Below are 26342 nucleotides of genomic sequence, written 5' to 3'. Positions count from 1 at the left end.
GTGACTTGGAGTAAATGTATTCAAAGTTTAGCTGTTTTTTATGGAAGACATGGATAAATATATGTCCAAAGTTTTTTAGGGGTGAAAAAACTATTTTTGTGTACGAGCTCAGATGTAATCCTAGCTTTGTTCTTTCAAAAGTTCTACAAACAGTTAAATGATAAAATTAATTTTTTGAAAGCGTGTATGTAAATACCCCTTGCTGTGATACAGACTGGGGCTGGTGAGGCCGAGGAGCTTCCCTGGGTCATAGCCCAGGCAGGAAAACAAGGGGTAGTGTGAGCAGGACACTCCTGTGGTCTCTTCCTAACTTAGCCTGTTTGCCAATGTGTGGCAAAAAAAATGTGTAGGTGTGTGCTCCACATGGCACTTAGCTTTGTTTTGAGACAGTAACAATAGTCTAAACACCTATTGAGTGCGTAATCTTGTATTTAAAAAATTCAGGATTACACTGTGGTAATAAAGTGCATAGTGCTCTTACAAAGTAAACTCTAAAGGGAATATTTGTAATAATTTAAAAAAAAAAAAAAAAAGTCCATTTCTCCCTGCATGCACAAAAAAGTAAATGATTCTACATCTATACCTGAGAAACAAATAGCAAAGCAAACTGGAATCTGAGTACTCACAGTTTTACTTACTCCATGTCTTTTCCTGAGTAGCATTGGGTATGGATGTTGTCATCTTGCTCTGAAATGATAGTATGCAGTTTGGGGGTGTTTAAATACTTCTTGGTTTTTGATGTTTTGTTTTTAATATGAAGTAATAGAGAACTGCCAGCTTTTTCTTTATGTTTTTTAACAAAAAAGATATTTAAGTGCAGAGATATTTATTTTTCTTCTTTACAGGCAGGAAGGTATTTTAACCTTCAGCGAAGAGCTCGTTGCCATAGTAATAAAGCTTTAATTTCTGTTTTGGAGACAGATTCATCCATCAAGTCCTGAGTGCAAATCTAAGAGTGCTTACAGAGCACTTTCCCATATATTTGATTAGTGGAGCACAGATGCTCTTCTGGGTAATTAATATGAAAGTATAATATCGTTCAGATGAGTGCTGTGTCTTTATTTGCTAGATCAGATGACTTCTTTTGCTTATATTCTCTTTTGTCTATGGCATTTTATGTAGGTTATTGATTTTTGTTTGCTTGCTGGAAATGAAGTGCTTTTGGAAGGGTTGGTAGGAAAAATCAGGCAGAACTTGTATTTGTTAGAGGGAAGTACTACTAAGAATTAAAAAACGTCTTTTTTAGTAGTATTTTGGCTAGCATGTACAAAAAATGATTTAGTGCTTCTAGCTCCCAACGTCAATAGCTGGTTCTTTAAGTTACTGTCCTGTGTTAAACGGTTGAATAAATGTACTTAGAAGCTGACTTTTCATTGAAGCTTATTGGGGCTTGGGTGACCGAAGGGTATTTATTCATATCTACAATTCTATAAGTAAACTTATCTTCTTTTGCAAGAATTAAAATGCCTCTAAATAAATTTGAAAATCACATTTTATTATTTCAAAATTACCAAGTGAAATTAAATTAAAAGTATTGGAAGAAAGGCAGATGAGGACCTTTATCAGTGAAAAGCTTTAAGTAAAATTTGAAAGTTTCCTCCTCATCACCTCAAAAGACAAAACCATGAAAATTTCAGAATATCACTATTTGAAATCAGCCTGAGATGATTCTTAGCGTGAGGGCATTGTCACAAGTGGAACTTCGGGAACTTTGATTTTTTAAAAGGAAAAGTTGTGGCTCTCAGGTGTTTTTTAGCAATATTTTATATGGTTTGTAATCTCTGAAGTTTGCTTCTCACAGCTAGACATGTCAGTAATGCTCTCTGTTCATAGTATGTGTTAGGTTACTAGCCTGTTTTAAGGCTTCTAAGACAGGGTCAGATGTTTTCAGATATAATCAGAACTTCCACTGTAAGTATTTTGGCATTTGATACCTTATTTGACTTGAGGTATGGATAGTCTTCAAGCAGTTGAATTTTGCCTTCTTTTCTAACTTGGCATAATTTAGTTAATGATGTAGCAGGATGTATGTGATGAAGTTTTTAGGAAGTCGGTCATCATCCTGTGTTTATGTATAACTTCATTTCTCTCACCTAGTGTTGCCCTTTTCCTATGGGTTACCAGTGGCACCTAGGAGTATATCAGGGGCTACTTTTGCAACAGATACAGGGCAGAATTTTTAAACAGTTATATTATATGTACAAAGCAATAGAGATTTTATAGCTGACTTCAATGGAAGCAGGAGATCCTACTTGGGATGAACTGTTCAAAGGGCTGTTGAGTCTTGATCTCTTCACCCTTCCTTTTGTAGGCTTAAAATGGAAAGCTGTCCAGTATTGTGCTTATTTACTTAAATCATATGTTGTATGCTGTTGGTTTCTTAGTTCTGGCACACACCTGCATGCGCACCTGTATTCTGTCCATTATTTCCTGATTTCTTGACAGCCTTAGCTGGAAAACACCTCACCATTTCAGGAAAGGTTTCTTAATAAACTAATATGCTGTGTTTAACCTCTACAGCTTGGCTTTCTTTAGCTGGAAAAAAAAACCAAAAACACCCACCGAGTTTTTTCATAGTTATTTTGAAAAGGGATTAGTTCATGTAGAACATTGTTGTCATCTTCATCTATTCAGTTAATGTAAGTTACTAGCTGTTATTTTACAACAGCATTTTTTATATACTGTGTGATATACTATATGTTTTTCTTCTTTGTGATGAGGATGGGAAAGCCAAGCTGTAGAGGTTAAACATAGCATAATAGATTTCCAAAAGCTGTGTATGGGCTGTTTATGAAAACGAAGAGATCTGTCTGGAGCAAGAACCAAGATGTATTTTGTTACCTTTTTTTTTTTTTTTTTCTTAAAAAAAAAAAAAAAAAGACTCCTAGGCTTTAAAGACTAAAACATTAGACTAAAACTTAATCGTCAGTTCATCAAGCTGGAAGCTTGGAAGCTGCACCCACTAGATTTTTTCCATGGAAGTATAGCATAAGTAAATCCCAACTAGCCTTTCAGGGCAGCTGAAGTTACTGTTGCTTTCTTGTCACAGGAACTTAACTCCCACCACTCTTTTGCACATAGCTCATTTAGTTAGCAGAGAGAATCCTAAGCCTCCTTGTCTATTAGATTTGGTTCAAGTTCTATTTTACATTAATGCTTTTTTTTTTTTTTTTTTTTTTTTTTTAAATTGTTAAATGACATGTTTTTTTGTAGTTCCTTTAAGTTAGAAGTTGTCTTACAGTTGCCTTTTTTTTTAGTACTTATACACTCCAGTCACAAGCTGGAGCTGTGTTTTACTTATGGATATGGACTTAGGGAGCTAAAGAAAAATTAAATACGCTTTTCATGACACTTCATCTTAAAAACACAGGGCAAGGCCCAAAATAGCTGAGTCTGTCATGTAAAAGTCAAACCACCTGAGCTAGATAGGTCTGCTTGCTCTGTGAAATTTGCAGAAGATAATCTGTATTCTTACAGCGTTTTCTTGTTCCTGGTGTCTGTATATTTGTTTTTGGCAGACCTCTCTAGTGAATTATTGCATCTTTTGAGATTTTTTTTCCTTCCAGAAAGAATTTGTCCATAGAAGCGAGAAGTGCAGTTCCCAAGGGGTTCATTGTTGGTTGCTGCTGTTAGAGTGCATTTGCTTGGGTGGTCAAATTCTGCTGGCTGCTGTCTGACTTCAGAGTTGATGAAGTCAAATGTCTGCCTGCCAGGGAAGGAAGGTTGCCTTCTGTTGCTCCTGTTTATTTATTATGCCTCCACTTATATTTTTAAGAGTAGTTTCAGAATCGTTTTGTTTTTTTTTTTTTTTTATTATTTCTTTCCAGCTGGGATAGATAAAATGTGGATAGCATAAGTGACCTACCCACCAGAACTTGCCATGAACCATTTGGGTGGACCACCTGAGGGGGAGGTAAGTGAAGAACCAGCAAGTGGAGCAGTGAATGAGTCTGTGGAGGCTGACCTGGCGCACTCGGAGGTGGAAGAGGAGCAGCGTTATGCAACTCGCTACCCAAGGCATACAAACAGCATCCCAGGGGGCCTGTCTGGGCAGGAGGAGGAAGGGATGTTAGCTCGTTCAGCCAGCACTGAGAGTGGTTTTCACAATCACACAGACACCGCGGAAGGGGATGTGATAGCCACAGTGGAGGGTGCTTATGACACAGAGAGAGTTCAAGAAAATGAGGATGAGAGCGCATATGCGGTGCAGTACAGGCCCGAATCTGAGGAGTACACAGAGAATGCTGAGGCTGAACATGGTGAGGCCCTTCATAATCGAACATTGCCCAATCACTTACACTTCCATTCCATCGAACACGAGGAAGCCATGAACGCAGCCTACTCGGGTTATGTCTACACACATCGGCTGTTCCACCGAGGGGAGGATGAGCAGTATGCTGAGCCTTATGCTGACTATGGACTGCAGGAGCACGTGTATGAGGAGATAGGTGATACACCAGACCTTGATGTTAGGGAGGGGATCCAACAGTATGAGCGGGAAAGGGAGGAAGCTGACAATTACCGCAAGGAGGCACTTGGTGCCCGCCTTCACCATTATGATGAACGGTCTGACGGGGAGTCTGACAGCCCTGAGAAGGAGGCAGAGTTTGCACCCTACCCAAGAATGGATAGTTACGAGCAAGAGGAGGATATTGATCAGATTGTAGCAGAGGTGAAGCAGAGCATGAGCTCCCAGAGCTTAGACAAGGCAGCTGAAGACATGCCAGAGTCAGAGCAGAGTTTGGAGCACGGTCACGCCCTTACTAGTGGCGGGCATGAAAGTAATGGCCAGGTCACAGCTGGTTCTCGAGTTACACCCAGCTCAGGAGAATCTGTACAGAGGTACAGCAAGGAAAAGAGAGATGCCATTTCCCTGGCCATCAAGGACATTAAAGAGGCTATTGAGGAAGTGAAGACAAGGACCATCCGTTCTCCCTACACCCCTGACGAACCTAAGGAGCCGATCTGGGTGATGAGGCAGGACATCAGTCCTACCAGGGACTCTGATGACCAGAGGCCACTAGATGGAGACGTGAGTATACAAAGCTTTCAGCTCTTGGGTTGTATCCTCCTCCTTCCTTTTAACTGTAAGAAGCATGGCACTGGGGGAGGGAGTGCATTTTGCTTTTGTTCTGTAATTCATCCTTCAGTAAAGTACATAGTGCTTTGTCTATTTAAAATTTGTACTCTAGGGGACATGTAAGCATATGCATTATGGGTGGGCAAATTTTTCTGGATGAAGTGGAGCTGACCGCACTTATACAAGAGTTTGGCACATGAAGCTCTTTACTTGTTTTTTTCTGAAACAAATGACACTACATTTTTCACTGCCATGGGATATTTTAGAATATCTACCAAACACTCGATCTGGTCTCATCTGTCCCTGTGTATTTCTGTTCATTCTCGGTTTTGGGGTTTCATTTTTTGTTACATAACAGTCCTGACAGTTCAGTCAGAAATCTGTTAGTATTCTTTACAATGGTATTGTAGATCAGATTCATATTCCAGAAAAGCTGCAGGGGACAATTCTGTCCATCTGCAAGCTCTAGAAATGTGTTGTGAACCTCAGTATATATTGCATTATTCCTGTAAAGTGTACTCACCCTCCATCAGCTTGAGTATCTAAGGCCATTGTTCAGATTTACATAATCAGCATTTGTGAAATTCTGCACTTTTGGCATGAGGCTTCACTTGAATCAGGATCACTTCACAGTTTGTTGTTCCAGATGCTGGTGTGGCTATTTTTACTGGAGGTTTTATGGGTTTTCTGAATTTCTAATAACAGAAAGTCACAAACAACTGTTACATTTATGTGTTGTTATGGAAAGAACTAGTAGCCTAAATTTACTGGACAAAAATAGTTTTATCATAATGGACCCATGCTATTCCTTCAAAGATTAGCCTTACTGCAAATGTCTACTCCATCCCCTTTATTGCTGCAGAATGTTTTTGCTGACTTTTGTTCTTTTGGAAGAACAATGAAAGACAGAACTTTTTGTGTGTCGTTTAGTGTTTTAAACACCAAACAGGTGACTGCCTCCTGATGGGTGTTAGCTTTTAAGCCTCTCTTATCACGGTCACTCTACCCAGGAAAGAGCTGAAATGGAAGTGTATTTCCTCCATTAGCTTAGTCAATGAAGTGATGATTTTTTTTTAAATTGTATTTTTAATATGATCAAAAAGGAGAAGAGTAATGTCTATAAATTTAGAAAACATGTTTTTGTGTTAAATTATGTTGGAACAGTTTATAAATTGGAGCACTATTTTTGAAAATGAAAGCAATATTAAGCAGCTTTCCTATTTCCTTTGTCATAATTTATTATCATAACCTACTAGGAGTGCCTCAGAACCACTCAAAACACCTCAGCCTCTGCAAAGAGAATTCATATAGTGAAAAAAGATCACATACCATGTGTAGATCTGTGACAAACATGATTTTTTATATCTGCCTTCAAAATGATGGATGCAGCTATTCTATGAAGGGGAAGAAATTGGAGCATGGTGTTTGAGTTCTAAAAAATATGGAAACTGACTTAGACATATAGCTATCAGATTTTATTTTTCCTTGAAAGATGTTGGAAACACACAGTGCAGAGTGCTCTTGGGCTGCTTCTTCATTGTTTCATTGCAACATTTTATTTAAAAAAACCACAACTTTCTTGCAGAAGTTACTTATACAAATACTTTAAAACTATGTCTGTTACAGACTTGATTATCAGTCATGTGGAGGGCTAAAGCAACCTTTCCAGATTACTCTACACTGGAAAACAATTATTTTTAACTTCTTAAAAATTTCCCAGAATCTGTAATTATCTCTCTTCTCTTTGTCAAATAGATCCCATTTCTCTTTTGCTTTTCCTTTTGTTCATCATATTGTCCATGTTTCTATGTGCTGTCCTTGTCTGGGAGGACAGAAGAACTTCCTGTTGCTTCAGGATTATCAGATTGTCAAACACAATTCCATGATGGTCTCAGTGAGGTTAGGCTGGGGGTCCTGAGAGCATTGAGTCCTTCCTGAAGGCAGCAAAATCTTGCTTCACTTTGCAGAATTTACCTTTTCTAAGGTATGCTGGTAGGACTCAGCCTGGTATGTTCATAGAGTAAACAAAACCATGTGATTCCATTTGTCTGTATTTACAATAGGTATCAAAGTGCATTTTGCAGCAAAAGTTAATTTCTCACTCAATATTGTTCATTGCCTGTCAGATAAGAACCTGACTGAGATTTCAGTGCTGACTGTAATCAAAACAGTTGGTATAATGACAGTATAGCTCAGTATAAAAATAAATGATGGTGGTAGATGGAAAGAGGAAATAAATTAAGCAAGCAGTCCAGAAGATCTGTAGAAGAGTAAAGGGAATATGTGCTGTATAAGAATGGTCTTATGTTTTTCACTGGAGAAAAACATGTTTGCATTTGTTTTACCGGATTATTTAATTCAGATACCAGTTCATTTACAATCTGAACAGTCTGCTTTCTTTAACAAAGCCCTCCTAGGACTGCTTAGCCATAAATAGGGCAAGATAGGTTGTGTTAACTAAGTGATCAATTATAATAAAAATGTATCCAAATATAAATTTTTCTTCTGGCTTGCTTGAGAAAGAAACAGGATCTCAAAAGGGAGCTTTTCAGTGTAGCAAATACATGCCAGACACATTACTTAGTCTGGTTTGTAGCTTTGGTCTTGAAATAAGAAGGAATTGTGTAACAAGGGAAGACACCATTTTGTTCCCACAGAAGTATCAAGGAGGCAGCAGATAAGTGATGCAAACTGTGTGCTTTTATTAACCTCCACTTATTTTGCAGGTCTACTTTGACAATTGTCCCCGCGTTGTTTTTTAGTAAAACCATTGTGCTTTTATAGATAAAACTGTCTTGAAGATATTTGCAATAACTTTGTTTTGTTAATCGTATAATACTGAAAATGGTAAAACCTCTTTAAATCCAAATAGCAGTCACTTTTTATTTAGCTGGGAGCTCTCCACAAGATAGCAGTGAAGCGAAGGAGTCAAGAGAATGAAGCAGCTGAGACTCATTACAGGTGACAACGTCTTTTGCCTTTTTTCACAAGAAAGTGACTGTCACTCCTCAGTGCTGAATAATTGGGCTGAGCATTTGGAGGATACATTCACTGAAGAATGCTTGGTAAAATCCCACTTGGAGATGTCCAGATACGATTTTCAGAAGCTAAACAATGCAGAAGTGTTCAGGTGGCCTGCAGCTGGGTATAGTTTGGGAAAAGAATGTTAGGAATGTTAGGAAAGGCATGCAACAACTGTGAGGGTATAGGAAAGCTACAGATGATGGTATCTGTTTGTTTTTAAGATGCCCTGTTTCCAGGCAGTTCAATTTGTTATTTTTTATTTTGTTATTTTGTTATTTGCAGTTCAATTTTATCGGGAATTTCAGTCACTCCTATGCAAAGAGATACTTGGCAGGTATTAAAAAAAAAAACAAAAAACAGTCCATGAACAATTTTACTTTAAAAAAACTGTTATTCCTGTGATGTAAAAAGCAAGTAGCACACTTCTGTGAATAAACAGTGTACTGAAGTGCACCTTCTTAATATTTAACTATAGAGTATTTGGTGTCATGTGCCTTGTGCACCCTTGTTTAGTGATGCATGCTTTCGCTTGAATAAGAGATGACCTGAACATCACCTTTGTGTGACATGTGTTGTGCTGGAAAATTCTGTCAATGTTTTAGAATCATAGAGTGGTTTGGGTTAGACAGGACCTGCTACAAGGTCTCCCAGGAGCCTTCTCTTCTCCAGGCTGAACAACCCCAACTCTGACAAACTGTCTTTGTAGGAGAGGTGCATCATACCTCTGATCATCTCTCTGGCCCTCCTCTGGGCATGTTCCAATAGGTCCTGTCCTTCTTTTGTTAGAGGCTCCAAAACTGCACACAGTACTCCAGGTGGGTTCTCTTAAGATTGGAGGGGGACAAAACATGAAATCTTTTGAATAAATACAGTAAGGGCTTGACACATATGTGTGATATGAACAATTAACATACATTTCCATAATCTGTTCATCAGAAAACTTTAAAGAAAAGCAGACCATCATTTAGATATGGCTTTGTGAGGGTATCTTTTTCAAATGCAATAGCAGTTAGAGCTGCAAAGCTGCAATAATTTGACATCAGGAAACTGACCCACAAGTGAAAAGACTGAATGAAACTGTAGGTAACGTCATATATTCTGAGTGTGAAACAGGAGAGAATCTGTTCACTGGAGTGAAAAATGTTCAAATGTGCTGGAGACCAGCACGGAGATGATGGTACAAATGTGTCTGAGAATGGTGGAAAGGGATACCCTTTAGGAAAATGTGTTCTTCTAGATGTGCACAGTATCTCACTGGAAGGGCAGGCCATAGGTAGCTCTTGCCTGTTATTTTCCTCTGTCAGAAGAGGAAACCTTTCTGCTGTAAACCTACTGTTATTACCTAGACTACCTCTGCACAGGAATAATGGTGTTTAAAAGTCTAAATAGAAGACATCTGCAGGTTGTTGACCTGAACTTAAACATGAGCACATGTTCAAGTAGAAAAGGGAATATTTTTTTGTCTATCTCAGAATACAGCTAAATATTCTGGTACATAAACTGTACGGAGGAAGAAGGATCTTTCAAATGTCGTAGAGCTTTGAGAATAGTGGTTTGCTTGGTTGTGAAATTACAGAGACATGCTGAGAAAAGCACTGAGAGACACAAAAGCTTGAGGAAATTTTTTTCACTGGGATTCAAAGAGTATTTCTGTCCTCTCATGTGCAGAGAAGACACTTCACTTCTGCCCTAGCCAGGAGTAGACAGTTTGGAGGGAGAAATTGTCCATTTCAGAACCATGGACCTTTTCAGAAGTCCATTCAGTTATCCACTGGGTTATAGATCTGAAAGCCAAGTTTTGTTACTTTCATGCATGGATTTTTGCTGTGTGCCAAGACTTCAGTTTTACAAATCCTTCCAATCATCTTTCACAGTCTCTGATCTTCTGGAGACACTTGAAGTGGTGCATATTAGAATAAACCCTAATATAATAAAACCATGTACATGAATTTGTGAACTAAAAAAAATCAGAGCTGAAGACAAACCTTTCAGGTAGAGCAGAACAGAGATGCACTGTTTTGCTTCTCTGTTCTTTTTGGTTACCTACATTTTTATTTCAAGAATCCTTGAGTTCTTCTCAGTTGCAGGATTTTTTCAGTTCTCTTAGCTCCAGGAATGAAGTGTTTTCATGGAGATAGATTTGCTTCACTTTTTCCGCATCAAGAGCAGTGTATTATTAATAAGGCGATAGAGAAGACTGTTTTAAATAATTAAGTGTGTTTCAGTAACAGATGAACAAAGGGGGGGGAAAGGAGAAAGAAAAAGAAATTAAATAAAGATGAATTTATGTTGATAGGATATTGTTTTCTTTTTCTGAGCAGACATTTTAAAACTGTTTGTTGTGCATACAATGTACAGGTTATATTTCTGTCATCTATACAAGACCACACTCTCAATATCCTACAACAAAGGAATGCCCCAAAGACTCCAGAACTGAAATAATTTGGAAAAAGACAACAACAAAATGCATTTTAACATCCAGGGCAGAAAGCTCTGTGCTGATTCATCGTCTTAAATTTATCAGTTAGTCTGCTTGAAGACGAACACTCACCAGATGAGTTATGAGCCTTTAAAGTACAGTGAGAAGTGGATAAATAACCCCATTGATACCTTTTTCTGTGTTATGTTTTTTAATTGTTGAAAGATGACAGCAATTCCAGGTGATCTTTCTGTACTGGTGGAAGTCTTTTGAAAGAAAAGAAGTGATCCACATTGATTTTTTAGACTGACACATGAAGCTGCATTTAAACTTAAATTCAAGTGAAAGTACTGCTCAGAAGGTCCATACTTGAGAGACATAAAAGAGCCAGCACTGAAGCAGCTTCCAGTAGCCCTGTGGTGCTGGCAGCCTCCAGACCTTACCTGCATAGCATGTGTGTGTGATGTGACAAGCAGTCAAGAGTCTGTACAGCCCAAGATTTCATTCAAAGAGAAGTTATCAGCTCACAAAGTGTAACTGTGGAGCTGTGTGGTTAACCGATACTGATTCATGTGGCCAAGAGACTTTGAAATGGGCAAAATAAAGCACCTTCTTTCCCTGTCAGGCTCAGTTACATTTATTGTTTGCTCATTCAGACTTCTGTGACAGAGCTAAACCTCTAGGTATTCTTAGGTATACTTTTATTTTGTATTTGAGGCTTGCTAGTATGACAGTAACAGGCAGGGGTCTTTATTAAAAAACTTTAATAGAGGTACACAGTTACTGCTTAGATCAAATTCTTGGGTTTTGTAACTTCAGTGTATTTTACTGTAGAATTACAACTCCATGGTGTTTTGTGGACACCATGAGTGCCTGTTTTAAAGAAGCTGGTTTATTCAGAGCTTTTGCATAGTGTGGTGTGTGTGGACAGTCAGATCTTTCAAATGGGATTGTCAGTCATTACCCAGATGGTACCAAATGGCAGGACGCTCCATCATTCTAGGGTATCATCAGCTGGATCAGGGGGAGATTGACTGAACTGAGACTCCCCAAACTTCATTTGGCCTTAAATACAGGTGGTCTGTGCTTCTACAAGACTGCTCTAGCACATGTGATCCATTGCTCTAGATTACCTTAAGCTACATACAAAATACTTCCTGTGTTGTGTACTTAAGACTGTCATACAGGACATTATCTACATCTTCTTGATTACTGTCAAGTACCTTATCTGGGTCCTGGACCAGCCAGCAAACTGATGAATAAGTGCATTTGCTGTATGCAGAGTATATGTGCATGTGTACAGTAGTTCTGCGTTGATTTTACTTTTTCAATTCCCCAATTTGAACAGTATAGTTAAAGCAAATTTAGACAAAGACAACCAGTAATGATGAGCCATTACATCATAAGTTAAATATAGCTTTCAACTCCATTTTTATGTGTACTTCATGCCATCTAAAAGCTATGATTATATCTTGATGATCTCAGTCTGATTTTAGTGACTAGAATTTTATCAGTTCACATCACAGTAGATATTCTGCCTTAACAAAGTTGTGCTGAAACCTAAGAGATCTACTGCCATAGATGTGCTGCACTGGATAGTGCTTGTGAAATTATGCATCTGACTGTGCCTGTGTATTAGAACTGAGTATTTCACAGTGCTTTGACCTGTGCCTAATATGTATTCATACTTCTCAAAGGACTTTTTGTCCCTAAAATAAAATAAATTTAGAGCCTTGCTTTATCCAGTTGCCTCCTCTGAACTAGTATACAAGGCAATTTTATTTGCCATTGCTCCACCAGGAAGCCAGGAGGTGGACATTACCATACTGTAAGTAGTGGTCTTTTGTTTAAGAGATTCTTGCATTTCCAAAGTATGTGTTGATTTCATGCCCTCTGTCCCAGCCTTGTATGTGATGGTAGCCATGTCCTACTAGGTTATACCCTTCAGATCAGCTGCTGCTAAAAGCAGGTAAAACAACACTGTTTTTACAAGGCAAGAGTATCTGAAGATGTTTCCATGTCAGCTATGTTTGCTTTCATGGGATATTCAGTGTCCAGCTGGGCTGACTGGACAGGTTAGATGCAACACGAAGCCACACAGTCCTATCCTGTTACAGATTAGTTCTGTTACTAAACTCTGCAAAACAGGAAGGGAGGTTTCTTAGGTGCAGGGGGTTGCATGTCGGAGTCAAAAAACGCAAGCTAAAATAGAGATGGAGAATTTTTGGATGTACCAGGTTGAGTATCGTAAGAAACATGTAAGTAGATGTTCAAGAGGATAAATGGGGTAACTGGTACTTTTTTAAATTTATTTTTATTTTTATTTTTTTATTACTGCACATCAGTAAACAGCTTGTAATTCCATTGGTGGACCTGTCTATGTAGTCACAGCCTGCTTCACATGAACTTACTGTGTTTGTTCTAACAGCATTTTGATCAGGCTTCTAAGAGTGGTTTTGTTAACAAAAAACAAAGTAGTCACTGAGCATTTACTTTGGATTTCAGTTGTGTTTTGAGCAGCTGTGCAAGTTGTCTGTCCACTGTGGTGTATCTAATATTTCTTGTTATTGCTGTGGCTGCTTTCTTTCCTTGATATAACTCTGAAAATTAATTTTGTTGCAGAAGAGAACTGAATGTTTATTCTTCAGAAGACTGAACTTTTTTGTACAAATATTTTTGGGAAGAGCTCTCCTGTCATGTAGTGAAGTTTGAAGGGTGTTTGTTGTTAAGATTTGTTAATTTTGGTATTTATTTTCCCAGAAAAATTTGAGCAAACACTCAAGCAGAGCACAACTATTTGTTGGTTGCTTAATTCTAGTATTTTGTAGATAACAGTAGCTGAGTAAATGTATTTATAGTGCTATTGGAGTAAGTGGTAATATATTTTAAATGGTGCAAAATTTCTTAATGTCCACAACCAACTGGTTTAAATTAAATCATTTATTGTTGTCATTTTAGTGTATGAGTATGAGAGCTTTCAAGCATTTTAAACACCTTTTTTTGGTGGATACATTTGATGCTAAAATATAATATGCTTTACTTTTGTTTCTTTGTTTACTATTTAACCCTACAATGCCCTTATTAGGCTGATAGTATTAGGCACATTTTGTATTTAATCCTAATGGAGAAATACTGTGTAGCTACTGAGACTGTGAACACTATGCAGACACTTTCTTAAGTGAGTAGGAGTTGGGGTTTGTGCATCTGAGTCCCTGTGACACCACAACTCTGGTGGTTACACGGCAGCTCAGGGGAGCCTCTATTCCTCCCATAGCCCCTGTGTGGGTGCCAGTGAGCAGCCCTTCAGTCTGGCAGTGCTTGCCCATGCCAGCCCTATAGGCACCATCTCACAGCTGCATCTCGTTTTGCCCTGCAGCTGAGATTCAAAATAAAGGAAGATGCAAGGACTGCTCTTTTACCCAGGATGTATCTGTATAAGGAATTATGTTTTGGATTTTTTGAAGCCTTTATTTTTTAACTATAGTTCTAATATTTAGTAAGTATCTAAGACCCTTCAAAACAATGAAGATAAAGAGAAGGAGATTTTTTTTTTCTTGTTCTGTATCTGTGCTTTTTTTTTTGCATTCTGTTTCACAAAACTCAGTGTTACACTCTTTCAGTTTGATCATCTCCATTAATTCCACATTATGTGTTCTTGTGTTGTACCTCCATACAGTTTCCTCTGTTCTGACGTCGGGTATCTTGCTAGAGCTTTTTAGTGTCACCAGTATCCATTTGAAGTTGCCTATGATTAGAATGCACTTTTCCAAAGAATTTTTTTTCCCTTTTACCGAGATCTTTACACACAGATCACATAGCTCCAGGTATTCCATGATACTGCTTTTCTGTGCTGTTCCCTTTGTTTTTCTGCAATAACTTTCTGGACAGTCATGAATGACAAGAACATGACTGGAGTTTCTCCACTGAACTGTTTGTGGTAAAGGGAATAAAATGAGGAAATTTGATCTAAAGAGCACGTATTGTACTGAGATCATAGCACAAACTGTGAAATATTTTGGTGACAGTAATTATGAGTAGTTGGACAATGCTGATGTCAGACAACCCTCTCTCTATTCACCATGCAAAAAGACATTTCAATGACATTATGCTTGAGTGTTGCCTGCCAGCAAATACAGCTTTTTATTTTCCATTTGCTTAATTTTGTACACTGCTGAAAAGCAAACACAGGAAGTTTTAAAAATGATCAGCTGCGAACAGTACGTACACTGAAACACTGGTCTGTGATCAATATGTCAAAGAGCAAGAGTTTCAGCATTTTAAAAGTGGTTGTCTGGTTTTTTTCTTTCTTTCCTTTTTTCATCTTATCTCTTAATTCCACTGTCAAGTTAGAAAAAAATATGAAAGGAGAAATCTACATTGGTCACTCAGATTATGAATTAACTTTTTTGCCATGTCTAGTCTCCATCTCCAGATTCCTCTTCACCTCGGGGCGCTGAATCGTCGAGTAGGCAACATCACCAGGATGCCTGCAGTACAGCAGAGGGCTCCACTAATAAAGAGGTAGAGTGAAATCTTTCTAAGAGCTGCAGTCTTGTTCATGCTGTTTATGCCTTTTTATTTTCCTTGTTGCCCTTGTACCAGTGCAACCCTCTCCTCTTCTTCCAGTGGTACAACAAACTCAAAAAGCTGATTTGTAGGTCCTTTCCCTTGTTCTTGCCTGGCTGTCTGACTGAATTTCTAACATTCTCTAAACTGCTCACCAAGGCATTTCTAACTCTGTGCTCAGCTGCCACTAGGTTTATTTAATAAGCTTGGGAGGTATTGATTTACCAAGCAGCCAACGTCACCTCTGTATTAGAGACAAAAGGAAGAAGCCTTTTTCTTTTTTACCATGCAGAATGTCTTCTAATCAAAGGAAGAAATAATTCTTACCCAGATGAAAAATTACATAGATTAAGTTTATTAGGTAATTATTTATGCTGCTTAATATTTTGTCACTGTAGAAACTGATCTGCCAGTGATTTACAGTCAGAATTCAGTTCTGACTCTAGATTCTCCAAAATGAAGCTAAATACTTACTTTCTTTGGGTTTTTTCCCCCTTTCCTTCTTTTCTTTTCTTTTTTTGTTTTCCTCACCTGGCAGCTTTTTACACTGTGGTGGTTCCACCAACATAAAATAAGAAGGCATAAAAAATATTTAGATTAGCACAGAATGTGGCTGGCTCTGTAAGCAGAAAAATATTACATTTATTTGCTTATGGTTTTTTAACTCCAAAAAAGTCTAGAAACTAGTCTAACAGGATATCATATTGTTACTGAGATCAATGTCTAAGTTATCTTCCACAATGAAAAAAACTATTCTACTGTAACTGGAAATACTGATAAAAATTGGAGCACTAATTGTAATCCATTCTTTCTTTTTTCCCCTGTTATTATCAAGTGGTAAAAAAAACTTGTAATGATGTAATTCTACCAGTCTCTATTTGCCTTTAGAAAATAATGTAAGGTTTAAAAAAACTTTAGAAAATCACAATTTCTCATGTGCTAAAGACTTCAACAACAGATTATGCATTAAATTTTCATCTGCTTTCTTGTTAGCTTTTTAAAGCCTTTAGCTTTCTGCAGTACGGATTTTTGTGACTTCATATATATCTTAATTTGTAGCAGATTTAAATATCAACAAGCTTATCCAAAGGGAGAAAATATCAGTGGTGATGCAGCCTCTTAACTTTTGGGAATGACTTTTAGGTCTTAGTAAAGACTTCTTAAAAAAGCATGAATTATATAATACTAGGCTGCAATGAGATCAACAAGAGTAATTAAATATTAATTGCCTTGATATTTCATTATTCATGTCTATGTAAAATTAAAAGGTGTAGGTTTCCTCCTATTGGTAATTCTACCTGTCACTTCACTATTCCAGTACTCATAGTAGAATGTTTGTCAACCTAGATAACAAAGACAAAAAACGTAATTTTGTGTGTGGTTTTTTTGCAATAGAAGTATATCTGATGACAGATTACACCACTCTGCCCTGAGAAGTTGCATCAGCTAGTCAGATTGCTGGATAGGTGCCAAATCTGTAACTGCAGATGTTGTTCATCTGTTTATAATTTAAAAAAAAAACCAAAACTTTGAAAAGAACATTTATATGCATGAGCTGTCTCTGGCAGGTAGGGGATTTGTCCTCCAGGGGATTTTTCAGAGTCCAGTGGTAGAATCTCCCTCTTCATACTACATACACCAGCAGCAATTGCAAACAACAGGGAGTCTGGATGGGTGTGTGGTCCTGTGAAAATAGTCATCTGAAGAGATGAAAGACCCTCACATGTAAAAAGGTGTGTCAGTGTCCCCACAGCAGCTTAAATGCTTTGGCAGCAGGAGATCACAGTTTATGGGCTGGTTTTTGGTTTGTTTTTTTTTTTTTTTTGTACTGTTTATTTGTACTGGTACAGTCTCTGATGGAGAGCTTTATTGGTTTTGCAGTACAACCTCATCTTTTTTATAAGGAACAAGAACTTAAAGATTGTGCAGACTCTGCTGTCTTTGTCATGTACCTTTTGCTTTTATTTCTCAAGTTGTTTTATTCTGTAGCAAGACAAGCATCATTGATTGAAAAATATAACTTTTTGCACCCATATTCCATTTGCTACAATGGAAAAGACTCCCTGGGGTTAGTCACTCAACCTGTCACATAAGTTTCCCAGTTTACCTGGTTTTGCACTGGTACACAGCACCAAGTAACTTACCTATTGTAAAGGAAAATAATTTGGCATATCTTTCAATGTACATTGCCTGGTAATTGTCTAAGGTTTAACATATTATTCTTATGTATGTTTTCTTTTAATAAAATGATACTAAGCAGTCAGTGGAGGAGTTAAATTCGTTGAAGTTAAAGAAAAGTTAAAGTAATTGACGAAGCTAATACAATCACTTGTAGATTTATTAGTTTTGTAATCCTTGGATTAGCCCAAATTCTTACCTGTAGCATGTATAATAGCAGCAGATACTTCAGTATACCTGTTACCATTTATGCATCACCACACAGAATTTTCTTTGATAAAATTTCCTGTGTGGTTTACATTATTGATTGTAACAAAACGATGAGTCTTACTCACTAAAAACTGTAGCTTTCAGGTGTTTAAAGTGTTAGCCACAGAATCTTTCACATGAAATTGCAGCTGGAAGTAAGAAAGCAGTACTTTGGACTGCTTATTAGCATATGCAGGTCAGGATTTTTTTTTCCCAGTTAGTTAGCCTGTGATGAAATCGAACCTACCAGATGTGGTTTTGTGCTCTATGGAGTTTAAATATAGTTGGTGGTGAGGTGTTATTGACTACAGGTTGCAAGCTAACCTGCTAACATTTAAAAACCTTTTTGTAGGCTGTATAAATGTGAGAGCTACATCTAATGTGAGGGGTATATTAGATACGTTTGTCCTAATGAAATAACAGATTTTGGCTAATGAATAATTGAGTTTTTGTCAATGAATAACTGACAGAGCTGGTTTCAGTCATGAATAATAACCATGTGGTGTCATTTAATATATTTCTGCATGTATTTCTTTGTACTTGGAAGATCCTGAGTCTTTGATAAAAAGTATTTTCCAGCATACTTCTTGATTAATGAAAGTAGAGCACCTATTGGTAGATGGTTAAGATGCTTTGGTAACTGAAAACTGGACCTAGCATGTAGCCTGCTGAAAACACAAACAAAGTGTATTGAATCTAACCCTAGTAGTTGCTTAGAATTTCGAAATGTTAAATATAATAGTGAATCTTAATTGTGATCTTCTTTTGTTATAGCAATGACTGATTTACTTTTTTTTTTTTTTGGCGTGAAGAAAATTTTAATGTGTGTATGTGCATGCTCTGTTCTGTTTGAAATCCTTTTTGTCTTAATTACAGTCCAGAAAAAGCTTGGCTTCATTTCCAACCTATGTTGAAGGTAAGATAGTTCTACAATTTCTAAATGTGTTTTTCATATCCAAAAACCTCCAATATTTATAATGTGTAAATTTTTTTTTTTTTTTTTTTCTGAGTAGAGCAGCTGCTAGGGTTGGGTATAGTGATTCAAGTTAAAATGTGTCCAATCTGGAGTCTGAGCTAAATTCTACTATGCTTTTTCAGAAGTTAAAAATGTGGAGCTTTTTTTTTATTAGTGTTTTATTCACAGCTTCTGTCTCAGTTCTGCATTTTTTTATCAGCATAAAACACTTAAAACACTACTAGTTTTTAGTGATATTGACACAACACATGAACATGTAGACAAGGAAAACACATGAACATGTGTAGGCAAGAAGATTGTAGTGTTATCTTTAGCACTGAATTCAATTGGCAGGCTTAATGCAATCTCAGATAGATTAATTAGCATTATTGAATAAATAAGATTAATTGGCTGGCCTGCAAGAGGAAATGTGCACTGCATCTTCAGTCTTCTTAAGAGTCTTAAGAGTTAAGGTTGCATTTGTAAGAGTGCTGAATTTATTCAGAACAATAGGAAAAAGCAGGTTATCTGCTACATGCACTGCTGTTAATTTTTGTACGGGTTGGCATCGTGTGTACAGGACTGCATGCTGTGGAACCCATCTATTCCATTATGGGCATGAGAGAAGCAGAAAATTTGAAGTTTCATTTGGGTTTTGTTCCCCACGTGGTAGTCGTTCCATATGCTTGATGAAATGCCAGAAATATGTTGATGGATACATCATTTAGACTGTTTTGAAACTTCTTGGATTGCTTTACAGTGTGCTGCATTTAAACAATGACGTGATCATTCTCTACAGATTGATCATTGCTTTAGTTTTCAGTGTGTGAACTCTATATTATGGAATATGTGGCTGGAGCTAATGTCAGCTAATGTAAACTTTACATATAATTTGGAAACTAGCTGAGCTTTGGAATTTTGCAGCAATTAAGGATTTTTCTCTGAATGTAAATTCATCTCGCCATGGTAGCCCTGTCTATCAAGCCCTCTCTTAAATATTCCTTATTTTCTTAAAAATGCTGTAAACTAAAAGCTGTAAACTAAAATTTTCTTAGAGCTTGGTCTGCTTCAAAATTCCTTAAAAAATGGAATTTTTCATTTTTATGCATTGGCAGTCCAAGAAAAACTTGATAGCACCTATATTACACTTTCATTCAGATAATAATTTAATTATCAAATGTAATAAATGTAAAAAGCAGTGCTGTTTCTCTGGTGAAAATATAGCACATAACCTTTTTTTGGCTTTAATATGCTTCTTTCTGGGAGTCTTATCTGTACCTTTGTTGGCCTGTATTTGTGGGTTTTGTGTTTTGATCAGAAACTGTACTATAAAGAGTTTTGTACCCATTTTGTGTATATTATATAATACATATATATACACTTTATACTATACTTTATACTTTATACTATATATACTTTATATATATATATATATAGTTACATACTATATAGGGGTTTGTACCCTCTATAGTCACGTGGTGGAACTGGTGAAAAGGCCTTGGCATAGAGTAACAAATGGAAATACTTAAAATGCTGGATGGTTCCAGGGGTGGAAGAGTGTGCAGTACTTTCATACACATAATTTTCCATAATGGAAAGATTTCCTTAGGGAAAGTTGCTTGTTCTTCTTTTTGAGAGATTTCCATATATATTATCTGAATCAATTCTGCACACTGAAGATGTGCACCTTAAAATTGCTAGTCATAAATTTTATTATTTAAAGAAAACAGAAAGGCAAGCTTGCTCATAAGATTTATAAATCTACTTCTGTATGTGTGTATAGTTTCAGCGTGGTATATATCTTCAGCTCTTACTTTTTGTTACTTTAATCTTAATAATGTCTCGCATGTTGGGGGGCCACGGTTATCCATGCTTATTCTCAGTAGTTGTTAATCTCTTCTGTTATAATTAGAACAAAATTTGCATTCTGAGTAATGTTAAACTTGTAGCCTCATAACTATATCACAAAATAACCCTTGAACTTATAAAAACTTCCTTCTGATATTTTAGGGTTTTTGCTTTGTTCTTAGACACACACACACACACACACACACACAAAAGCAAACCTAAAAAGTTTATTATTTTGATGGTGAAAATGGACACTTGCACCATTACCATTCTTCAAGATGATTTCCATTTTCACTTGCCTTGAACACCAATTGTTGTCCTTACTTTTAAGGAAACAAGGAGCCCCTTAGGTTAAACAACCTCACTTTTGGATCATGACAATTTTTACGTACAGCAAGGTGTTAAAATGCAACATTTTTGCTTCTACAATTTTTAGGAATGATCACCAAACACCAAAAAATTTACAGATCACAAACGCTGCTCAGTTAGGATTTGCATTGTAAAGCACTGAACACCACCTTCTGACTTTCCACAGAAGTTGATGTGGAAGGTCATTGGATGGTCATTAAGAATCTGTAGGACAAAGGGAGTTGTTTAGCCACGAGGAGAACCCGTGCTCTGGGTATTTAAGAACATTTTTATTTAACTCTGTTGAGACCTCTCTTTGTTGAGACCAAGAATGGCTTTTTTAAAGTTCTATGGCATAAAAGTACTTTGATTAGTTGGGCAGCTAGTCCTCTCAGTGATGGGGGGAATATTTACTGAGAGGGTGATCAGGCATTGGAATGGGCTGCCCTGGGAAGTAGTGGATTCTCCATCCCTGGAGATATTTAAAAAGAGACTGGATGTGGCACTCAGTGCCATGGTCTGGTAACTGCAGCGGTAGTGGATCAAGGGTTGGACTTGATGATCTTTGAGGTCCCTTCCAACCCAGCCAATTCTATGATTCTATGATTCTATGATTGTACCTGTAAAGCATTCCTGGGAAGACTCCTCTGCCTCTTGTACTAACTGCAGGCAGCACACAAGTGAGCTGATGGCTGTCATTAAATTTCACCTTTCCTTGTTCTGTTTGACTGCTGGTCCTGGGATTGCAAGGCTGGTTTTGTAGGCTGAGGGATGAGCTGAGTAACTGTGTCTCTCCCTGCATAACAGTGAAAACTCCCAGAGATTATTTTGCTCCAGGGTGATCCCTGCTCAGAAAAGAAGGAGCTAATGTGAGAGACAGGATGGATTAACAATTACAGCTTTTTCTGTGGAGATGCTGAGAGCATTTGCTTGGTGTTTTGTCCCTTTGAAAGTTCTGCTTGCCATATTATTGTGCTGAACTGAAGTATTTCAGAGGAGGATTTGCAGCCATCAGGTACAGGCTGAAGTTGTCAGAATGTTGCTGTTTTTCCATAGTTTAGCTTCTTCAGTGATTGCTTTCCTGTGTTACAGTTCCCGGACCTTGCGATCCTGAAGACTTAATCGATGGAATAATTTTTGCTGCCAATTACCTTGGCTCAACTCAACTCCTTTCTGATAAAACTCCCTCCAAGAATGTGAGAATGATGCAGGCTCAGGAAGCTGTCAGCAGGATCAAGGTGAGGAGTAATTTCTTCTGCTTCTCATGTGGGTGCTTTGAGGTGGCAGATACGAACTTCTTATGTATGCTTTTTTTTTTTCTTGTGGGGTTATCTGTGGTTTCAGAAAGGTTAAGTGCTGCATCTTTCTTTCTTCCAAAAAAAGTTGCATGTTTAAAGTTGCTTTTGAAACAAGAAAAAGTTACCAGACCATTTTAATTGCCCATAGTAATATGGAATAGAATTGGGTTTGGTTTGGTTTCTTTGGAAAACAGAAATACCCACCAATTTCTGTATGGGCTGTGACAAGCAATGGGCGTGCTGTTGTATTACAGAATATGATATATTACACAATGATGACATTGTCAACTGAAATTGAGGTGTGTGGGTGAAGTATTGCTGGGTCATAGAGAATGCTGCAATATTCCCACTGCCATACGTGACTGAGTGGTAGGCACGCACCTTCATCTTCTGCTAGTTCAGCTAAATTCTTACCTGAAACTTCTCCTTAGTTTAATATTTGTTTGTTCTTCCTTAGTATAGTTTATTTTGGATTCCAACTCAGACTCTGTGAGCAATTGTAAAAAAGAGAGAGGAAGAGAGACAGCATGTTATCAGTGAGGCTGATAGCGCTGTCTGTCAAGGGCGGCTGATGATTCTTACTTGATTCTATTCTTTCCAACATTTTCCATTCCAGTTTTTCAGTTTGGTCTGTGTATGAAACTTTCACAATGTAGCTCCAATTATAACCATTGGGACAATTTAAGAAATCATAATTTTGCTGATGTTCAAATAAAGAAGTTCTTGTAGCGTTGCCTTTTTAAAATCACTGACACAAGGCAGTGATTAGAGGAGACACAAATGCAGCTTCCGATTACAGATAAGGCATTTTCTGCCATCTCTGTTGGAGTTTCCACAGACTGAAGCAACTAATGAGCCTTTTAAAAAAGAATGCTTTGTCTGTGTTTCACTGAAGACTCTGGATTCAGTGACACTGTTAAAAGTGATTTTTCATTCAGCCTTCCAAACCCTAGCAGGTCTTGGTAACTTCTTCCCGAAGCTACAGTGGAGACTTTCCCTTACAGAGTCTGCTTCTTTCCTAGTCTGGGTGCAAGTAAGGGTGTGACTGACTGTTTAGTAGTCCCCCATGGGTTCTTTCCTGATGCTTGGCCTCATGGTAGAGAAGTGGTCTGATTTGAATGCATAGGAAACTGATTTTGAGATAGAGAAGGGGAGGGAAGTAAGGCCTCCAGAGAGGCTGGATCTAGAAAGTACATATCACTGGAAGTTGAAAGAAAATTCTAGCATCAGCTCTCATAGGAAACTGGTGTCAGAAGTTGAACTTGAGCCTTGAGCCTGAACTTGAGGACTGGGCAGGAGATAGCATCTAGAAGGTAAAGCTTCTATGGGAGTACAAAATACAAAATATCTGAAGGGACTGTTAGAGAAAACTGGAATAGAATTGATTCAAGTAGGTCTGTGAGGTATTAAGAGTGTAGAATCTTACTGTATGCATTTCCTAGAAATTCATCAACAAAATGAAGTTCTCTCTGAGGATTCAGTTATGCCTCAGCATTGCTATGTCTCAAAACAGAAGAAAACTGTGTAGCTCATTTCATTTTTAAAACCCATAATCTGTACATACATATTAATCATCAGGTATGCATATTATCAATTGTAGCAAATTAGTCCCAGGCTGGGAGCTCAAATAGTTACATTGTAGACCTGGCAAAACCCTGGCTTGTGAGTATAATTTTCTGAAATCCTAAATTTCAGAAAATCATTGGCTTACTGCATGGCACACAATACCATTGTATGCTTCTCTTACAGTTACTGCTTTTCTGCTTCTAGATGGAGCTGGGACACTGTAGATATAGCTCTCTGTACACCAGGGTCTTTAGCTTATGAGGGTTAGTTTTGTTGCTGATTGTCATTAAAACTAAACTATTTAAGTCAAAAATTTGTTAAGGCAGATGGAGTTCCCACTATCAGATTCATCACTGCATAGGATAGCCTTTATCCCAAGCGTGTGAAATATTGCTCACACAATGACTGTGATACTGGTGCTCTACTCATGTTTGTTTGCAAAGACTGATAGGTGTTGCAGGTGAAGCATTTCTCCGTGGTTAAAGAAAACAGAGGTTATGAATTAAGAATGAGGTTTTACGAATCTGCCAACTCAAAGTTAAGTGCACTAAAGAGGGAGAAAGAGCTTTGTTTAAAGCCCCATGCGTACACATACGTTCCATATGAATGTGTTCCTTTCGTATTTCTTAATCCCAATAATGCTTCTTTTAGCAGAGCCTTCAGATCACATATTCACTGATTTAGAATATCAACAGATTTGGGAAAAAAAGTCTCCATGCCGCTTCTTTCAAGAAGTATTTCTTCAGTTGAAAGTGAAGGATTTGGGGGTTTTCTCACTTGGCACTCACCTCTCTGAAGTCCACCTAAGTTGAAACAGATTCACTGCCTTGAAGGCATTAACCAAAAGTAGTTATTTCATATTTCCGCTAGGAGGTAGTTTTAGTAACAGAAATAGTTCATCATTTTCAGACTGTAGTCTCATTTCTTCAGATAGCATAGAAAGAAACATATTTTCACATTTTACTTGAAGTGAATCCATAATACTTGTAAATTGAAAAATTGATGCTCATGGTTACAGTTCACAGCAGCTCTGTTATATTTCATACATAGACTAACAATTAACTGCAGTTTTTATATTTTAATCAGCAGATTTGAGATGTGTGGCAGGTTTGAAAAGTTTTACATAACAAAGGATTTAATTACTGAATGTAATTTAAAATAGAAGAACCCAAATATAAAAACAGTTTAATATTCTGTATGTTTTGATTACTCGGTATGATCTGGGCATTCACTTTTTTGTGGAGGTTAAGTGGGATGAATAGATTTAAGACATCCCTGTTGCATGAGTGGAATCTTGCTGTTTTTTAAAAATTCATGATTTTTGAAAATTGGTACTAGATACACTAGATACTAGATACATAGATTCATTTACCTTAAATGAAAAGCCTGGACTCTGTATATACATATATATGTATATAAAAAGTTGTTTAGATTAGGTAATTTCTTTTTTGCCCATTGTTTTTTTGGTGGTTTTTTGTTTTTTGGTTTTTTGGTTTTTTTGGTTTTTTGTTTTTTTTTTTTTTTTTTTGGTTTGGTTTTTTTGTTTGTTTGGCTGGTTGGTTTTTTTTTAAGAAAGAATATTTTACTCTAAATTAGCAAAATAATGTGATGATGAAGAGGATCTATGTAGTAAAGTTTCTTGCATGAATTATACTAATTTGTGTTGTTTGTTTTGGTTGTTTTTCATGGACCGTAACTTCTTTTACAACATTTCTGTGCAGTGTTAAATCACTTATTAAAATTCATTGTTTCATATCATTACCTCAGTTTTATGAAACATTTGAAAGTAATTCTTAAAAAAAAATAAAATGCCATTAAGATCAAATGCTTTTATTGTGAGAACAGGATTTTCAATAAATTAAATAATGGTGCATTTCAGTTAGTCTTGATTCTGCAACCTCTAGCTCAAGGATTTATTTCCCCCTTTTTCTTCTTTTTGGCTTGTGCTTTTCTCCTTTTGTAAGATCCATTACTCCATAAAGTCTGGGGAGAGGGGAAATTGTCTGAAGAGGAGCTTAAATTTTGAAAGTAATTTAAATAGTCTTAGAGTGTCTACCCCTTGCCCAGTGCATGGCAAGGCAGATGTTATTCAAGATGTTATTCACGATATTTTTTTCTGATTATTAATGTAAATTAATGAAGAGCATGCAGCATGAGGCAGTTCTGTTTGCAATATTTTGCAGCTACCAGGCTAACAAATATTTTTTAGTTTGAAAAAGGTGAATAAGAGCTGGTGTGAGAATGTATATGTCTGTAAATGGTCTAAAGTTTCAGAAGCTGCTTTCAGATTTGCTTTGACAACACATGACATATTTAGGTTGAGACCATCAGTATAAAATATTTGATATGCCTTGTGATTCAGGTCTCCTCTTTGTTTCCTTCATAAAAGTAGTTAGCCATGAATCTGTATGAAGCCTGTAATAGTAAGCCTCCTTCCCACCTCAAGAGCACCTGTTAATTAGGAGGCTATAACAACAGAAAGTAAAAGGCTATCTACCAGCCTGGTGAGTATGGCATTTCTTCAGTAAGCAGGAATGTAAATTTAGTCCACCATGGTTTGTATTCATGATTGAAAGACTACAAGAATGATGCTTCTTTGTGTTGTTACTGTGGCAACCAACAGTAGTTGCACATAGGGGATCAGTTAGTTCCAATAGGCTGATTAATCTCTGGGTATAAATCAGTTGTGCTATGGAGTGACAAGCAACCTGGCTTGAGATGTTTATGAAGTTTCATATGCTCCACTGCCTCCTGAAAAATGTGGTAGTATGGACATAGCTTTGTGCAGGTATCACAGGAAAACCTGTTGTC

At 37.2% G+C, this 26342-nt stretch overlaps 1 protein-coding gene across 4 annotated transcripts in view; it reads left to right on the top strand.

The window, feature by feature from the left end:
- APBA1 (amyloid beta precursor protein binding family A member 1) overlaps positions 1–26342 on the top strand; it is an 89873-nt gene that overhangs the window by 46773 nt on the left and 16758 nt on the right. For all 4 annotated transcript variants that reach the window (XM_071729844.1, XM_071729842.1, XM_071729841.1 and 1 more), the window contains 4 exons: positions 3828–5032; positions 14943–15044; positions 18393–18432; positions 21760–21905. In XM_071729844.1, coding sequence (XP_071585945.1) covers positions 3881–5032; positions 14943–15044; positions 18393–18432; positions 21760–21905 — 1440 coding nt within the window. In that variant the 5' untranslated portion in view covers positions 3828–3880. The remainder of the gene's footprint in view (positions 1–3827; positions 5033–14942; positions 15045–18392; positions 18433–21759; positions 21906–26342) is intronic.

This window comes from Heliangelus exortis, chromosome Z (assembly GCF_036169615.1).
Source record: "Heliangelus exortis chromosome Z, bHelExo1.hap1, whole genome shotgun sequence".
Classification (NCBI taxonomy): Eukaryota; Metazoa; Chordata; class Aves; order Apodiformes; family Trochilidae; genus Heliangelus; species Heliangelus exortis.
Note: the sequence above shows the minus strand (reverse complement) of the source record. Positions and strands in the feature narration are given on the sequence as shown.